At 45.4% G+C, this 6000-nt stretch overlaps 1 protein-coding gene across 3 annotated transcripts in view; it reads left to right on the top strand.

Moving 5' to 3' along the window:
- The first annotated feature begins 488 nt into the window (after nucleotides 1–488).
- The window catches only part of PPP1R21 (protein phosphatase 1 regulatory subunit 21), a 57990-nt gene continuing 52478 nt past the window's right edge, over nucleotides 489–6000 (top strand). The window contains exons 1-2 of one of the 3 annotated variants that reach the window (XM_072937761.1): nucleotides 625–716; nucleotides 2804–2886. In XM_072937761.1, the coding sequence (XP_072793862.1) occupies nucleotides 2884–2886 (3 nt within the window). In that variant the 5' untranslated portion in view covers nucleotides 625–716; nucleotides 2804–2883. Of the gene's footprint in view, nucleotides 717–2803; nucleotides 2887–6000 lie in introns of all 3 variants that reach the window. The other 2 variants (XM_006211254.3, XR_012059047.1) reach the window with 2 other exon arrangements.

Here is a 6000-nt window from a genome sequence, read left to right as displayed (position 1 = left end):
GAGAGTGGCAGCAGCGAGAGTTATAAATTTGGGGGAGGTCTGAGAGTTTACAATGCAAGGCATGTCCGGCGCTACCAAATCCGGATAACAAGAGAGCCGAAAACAGAGGTCTTTCTTTCCGTAACCATCAAACGCCAGACGGTTGCCATGGGAACCAGCCGCGGGTGTGTGTGATGCGGTCCGGCCAGAATTCTTGATGCGCTTAGAATGTTTCTTCTTCCGGTCCTAGGCTCTTCACAACCACCGCCCCTCTCCTCAGTCCCCCTCCCATTCTGTGGGCTCTCATCATTCTCTTCCTCTTTCGATTCTCTCCTTCTCTGTTCTAGGTCGCCATCTTGGGCCATGCGTCAAGATGGCGCCCCCTGGTCCCACAGGCAGAGTCCAGGAGCGCCAGCCAGACTGCGCGCGCACATGCTCGGGCGCGGGAGGGTGGGGCGGTGGCGTCAAGACGTAGCCCCGCCCCCGGTGGCCGCTCCGCCCCCGGCCCCACTCCGCCTTCCTCTCACCGGGCGAACCCGGAAGTGGAGGAGGAGGCGCGGCGGCGGTGGCAGAGCTGGCAGGCGCTGGCGGAGCTGAACCCGGCAGCGTGTCTGGGGTTGGGGGCGGGAGGCGGGGTTGAGCGGCCTGGGCAGCCTGGCCTGGACGGGGCGGGGGAGGCCATGGCCTCGGCAGAGTTGCAGGGGAAGTACCAGAAGCTGGCTCAGGAGTACTCGAAGGTACCCGTCGTGGGCGGGGAGTACGGGGTCCCTGGCCCTGCGGCCTTGGGTTGCCTTAGCAGCGACTTGTCAGGACGAAGTAGGCGGGCGCAGGGGGCACTAGAGCGCGCCCCTCCTCACCCCTCCGCCTCCTCTGTCCACCATTACCGTGCTTCCACCTGCAGCTCCCAGGAGATGGGGCTGGGCGGTAACTGGGTTCGTGTGCGTCTCTGCGGGAAGGAGCAGGAGTTTGATTTTTCCTTCTCACTGAACTAGCGGGCTTGGACTGGGATGTCAGAAATCCTGGCTTCTGCCTCTGGTGCTAGTCGGGAGGGGGAGGGAAAGGTGAGCACCATCCCTCCACTGCTGCTTCCTCAATTTTCCCAGCCCAGTGATAGGAAAGATAAAGCTTTCTCCCTTCCCACAGGGATGATACGAGGATAAAGGGATTTATCTGCCCCCAGTCAGGGTAATAGATTCATGCATGTAAAACTGCTTCACCAGAGATGTTTGTTGACGAATGTATTCAGTGCTTTGGCAAGATGTCTGAAAATGGTTTTGAAAGCTTAAGTGCTAGGGCTGTGTCCTTTTCGCTCTCATTTTCTTGAATCACCTGGAGTGAGGCAAAGCACCTATCAGGTGCTCAATACATGCTGAATTAAGCAAAAATGGGACCTGTCCCTTTGTGGTATTTATGGTATTAGTCTTTTAAATGATGGAACCCTTTCCTTGGAAAAGGGTGGTACTGCTTTTCTAGGTAGGGTGGTTCTGCCTCAAGAATATTCTAGTTAAGTTACAAAAGCAGAATCTTACATCTTTGGAAATTGAACAGTCATTTAACTTAGTGTTCGATGATCTTGGCATTCATGAGAGCAAAGGGAAAACAGACCCCTTTTTACAGTTTGAAGAAACCGAGACACAGTTTTGTACTTCATTTAAGAAGTATTCAGCTTGGTGAAATGAAATATTCTTTGACAAATAAAACCTTTCTGCAAGCATACACCCTTAAGTCTTTTCACCATCAAATGGGAGCCTTTTGAGATGCTACACTTATTTCAGCTGTGCTACTATTGGCGAAACTTCTTGCATTTCCATCTGAATTTGTCTTAAGAGCCTGTGGCACAGTGTCAGTGATGGCAATTTTTTTTTCCTTTGAAGGAATATTTCTTTGTTTGAAAGGACCAGAAGTTGTTTAGAACAAGTCCATGTGATAAAGTGCAGTGGGTGGAGGATGGCAATACCTGAAACTTGGCTCTACTGTTTTTTGCTGAAATGTTTCAGAAGTATAAAGTAAGGGGACTGATTCTCTTCTCCGGAGAGTAAATAAGCTTGGAAGACAATTCCAAAGGCAGAAGAGAGTGCCATAAATACTTTGAGCAGTGAGTTCATTGCTGAAATAATTGTATAGCCTCCCAAAAGTAATAAAAACTTTGAAAGATTTGTATTCTTTTGGATATGTAAGGTCTTTTGTTCAGGATACATTTACTGTGTGCCCCCTGTGAACAGTCTGACAGGCTCTGTTGAGTGAGGCAGAGTTCCACCTTAAGGAGAATCCTTTAACAGAATGTTCAGACATTGAACATAATTAGGATACAGGATGGAGACAAGTGTTAGTTCAGTGGGAGCACAGAAGAAATGGTGGGTAAGGGTAGAAGTTACTCAGATTGGGCAGTAGGGACGAGGTAGGAAGGGGTGGATAGTAGTAGTCCAAGCAAAGGGCACTGTCTCTGTTTGCTGACATGATGGCTCATTCAGATACACGGCAAGAGTGGTGAAATAATGGTTGGAGAGATCATTTGGACCTGATCATGAGGGGTTGTGGATGTCAAATAAGAAGTTTGAACTTTACCCTTGAGTAATGGAGAGACGTTAAGTATTGTCAAACAGGAAACTGACATTGCTTTTAGGAAGGAAACTGGTAGCTTGGTGGAGGATGGACTGAAATAGGGAAAGACTGGTGAAAAGAAGACCAGACTGTAGGCTCTTAGAATAAGTTTGGGAAGAGTAATTTAGGATTAAGTAAATTTAGTGATGGTTGAGATGGAGAGGAGGGCTTAGATTTGGGAATTATGGTTAAAAAATACAGTTTAGTTTATCTCTTTTTCTAGTGCCTGCTTTATCAGCAAACTTAGAAAGGATATAAAGGTGTCAAGGCACCCATCCTTGTGTCTCATTCATTCTGCAGGACATGGTAAGTGAGGGAAGACACAGTGCTGACGCATGGACTGCTCTGAGGGAACACGACTGCCCACTGACAGGAGGGTGGGCAGGTAAGCCAGTTTGGAGCAAAGGGGTATATTAAAGGTTAGATTCAATCATAGCGGTTATGGTTGGAAGGCACATTAAAGCTATCTTTTTCTCATAGTAGCTTGAGATGATATTGGGGTAATTGCTGAAAATTTCCAGTGGAGATGGACTGGCTAAAAGTCAGTACAATGGCCAGAGCTTTTAGAATAATTCCCGTAAAGATGATAGTTGAACTTTGAGAGTTAATCACTTTCGGTAGATTCTTTGTGGAAAGGATATGACAATAGAAGGGGATGCTAAGGAGACTGTAGGAGGTCTGCCAGACTTGAGGTTGTCTCCCCTCTTCGGCCAGACCATTTTTCATCCTTTTGCTTGCAATGCAATGGAAATTTCAGAGCACAAGAATAGGGATTGGTCAAAAGATTTCATGTGCTTTTCATTCCCTGTCAATTCCAGTGCCAAGCAATTTCTAGGTAAAATCTCTGCTACCTTGTGCCCAGGGAAGGGGTATTCTACTGTTTTGTTAGCTTCCTTGGTGCAGAAATTGTGAGCTGAGGTTGAGATCCAGTTACATCTTTCTTTTTCCTTGTTTAGAATGGAAGGAAAGAAGATCTCCTTTTAATCTGTAGCAGGAGGCCTACATATTAAGAGAGCAGCAAGCATGATCCCTAAGTAAGGGACATTTGTGGAATCTTCTCATTCTTATGTAATGCAGATTTCAGCCTGTGTTCCGGGAAGGAGCCCATTTCTTCCTTAATAACTTGTCATAATTTTCTTTTCCCCTGAGAAGAAAACAAAACAAAACAGTCTGAGGAGCTCCCATTAAAGAGACTGAGAGTTTAGTGAGATAAAAGATGAACCAAAGAGGCCAAAGCAGATGAGAATTTCTAGGAAGACAGGTTGCTAAAACGTAAAGTATTTTGGAAAGGTCAGTAACTGGAGATTAAGACTCTAATGGTTTGGGCAATTAGGAGATCATTGGAGGCTTTTAAAATTTCTGGTTTGACCGAGTTTGGGGGAGAGGAAAGGTTGTGGAGGCTGGTTTTCAGAGAATTATGAAGTTAATGGGTAGTAGATGGAGGCTGCCTCTTTGAGATGTGAAGGAAAGCTAAGTAAGGCCTCATTTTTATGACACTGTAGATTAAGAATCAAAGATCATTTCTTGGTGTTTCTTCCACGGCCTGCTCTGCTTCTGATGCTCTGGTATATCATTATAGAGAAGAGGGGCTGAGAGCACGCAGTCCTGACTCATTTGATTTCAGCCTGCTTTCTCTGCACAGGCCCCTGTGCTCTTACCTGGCACCATGCACTGTGTGTACGCAAGTTTCAAGTTCTAAATGTCTTTCCAGTGTTTGTGTCACTCTGGGTCAGTGGTTCTCAAAGTGTAGCCCCTAGATCAGCATCATCAGCATCTGGAAATGGGTAAGAAATACAAATTCTTGGGTCTGATCTGGACTTACTGAATCTGAAACTGGTGGTCAGGCCCAGCAATCTGTGTTGTAACAAACCTCTCCAGTGATTTGGATGGCACACTAGAGTTTGAGAACCATTGCTCAAGAAATGGTATCAGTATGGTAGCTTTGGCTTGGATGAAGATAATCTTTTTGAAGCTCTCTTCAAGGCACTAAAAACCAACAGGAAAGCTAAACACCTATTATTTCTCTAATAGTTTGCAATTGATGCTTCTTTTAGTTATGAAGGAGATCACCTTTGGAAACTGTTTAAACTTACACTCTCCAAGTTACTTATTTTGGGAAAGGGTCGGTTTTGGTTCTGTGTGTTTGCTTTCCAGATAGCAGAGCTTGGCTGAGCCTGATTAATCACTTCCTCCTGTAAGATTGGATTGGATTAAAGTTGAGTATCAGCTTTTTTCTAGCCTAATTTGTATGGTTGACTACTAAAGGTGGATTGAAAAACAGCCTTGTGTTCCGTGGTGTCTGGTGGACCTTTCCATAAGAAAGAAAATGTTCTGCATCTTTGCTGTCCAGTTGGGCTGTTCAGCACTTAAGATGTGGTCAGCTCAACTGAGGAACTGAATTTTAATTTTTATTTAAGTAATTTAAGCTTAAATAGGCACATGTGGCTACTGGCTACCCTGTTGAACTATGCTAACTTAGCCCCTAATGTAAATGTCTATGTGGCTCACCTGAGGACCTTGTTAAACTGCAGATTCTGGTTCAGTAGGTCTGGGCTGGGGCCTGAGATTCTACTCCCAGGTGATGCTGTTGCAGCCATCCGCAGACCACGCTTTGAATAACAGCAAGGCCTTAGAAAGACAAGGGGTGTTCTACTCTTCTTCCGTCATTCAACTGACTTGCCAACCAGCCACTGATGACGCAGTTAGTCTGCAGGGTTGAGGGTGGAAGTTTTGTCCTAATGAATTTCCCTATGTGGAGGGAGAAAGGGTTTCATTTTAGGGCGGGTCTGAAAGATTTCCTTCCCAACTCACAGTGACAAAATAACCCCTACCTAATAGTACATAGTATGTAGCGTGCAGTTACTTTATCATTTAGCAGGGAAAGGAGCAAGTCAGTAGGCAGGGAAAGACTAAATGGTATTCCCAGTTCTTTAAAATACCTAAAATGTTAGAACTGGGAGTTTTTTGGAGATCATCCAGGCCAGAGTTACTGAAGTCGGGGTCTGCAGATGACTTAAGTATTCTGAAGCTTTGGGTCAGGGTATCAGTGAGGCTTGGGGATGGGCTATGGGTTATCTCTTGCACATGTTTCTTTGTATTGGAGAAATGCTGCGTGTCTAAAGATTTGTTTAGACACAGTGTCAAGATGTCCGTTGTATGAAAACAGTGATTGTAACACAGAAGGTTGTTGAGGATTAGACAAGAAAATGCATATAGGTGATTTATCTCTTCTTTCCCCACAAACGCTTCCAATAGTTTGTGATCGAAGGTAGTAAATCTCTATAATCTTGGGCCAATTATCCTACCACAGATTGGCAGAGTGGTATGAGAGAGATCATAGTTGGCTCACTACCACTCTCTCTGTCCCTGGAGAAACAGGTTTGTGATAAGTCTGAGCCCAGGCTGTTGTAGAACCAAAGT

This window comes from Vicugna pacos, chromosome 15 (genome assembly GCF_048564905.1).
Source record: "Vicugna pacos chromosome 15, VicPac4, whole genome shotgun sequence".
NCBI classification, from domain to species: domain Eukaryota; kingdom Metazoa; phylum Chordata; class Mammalia; order Artiodactyla; family Camelidae; genus Vicugna; species Vicugna pacos.
This window is presented reverse-complemented; position numbering and strand designations above follow the sequence as displayed.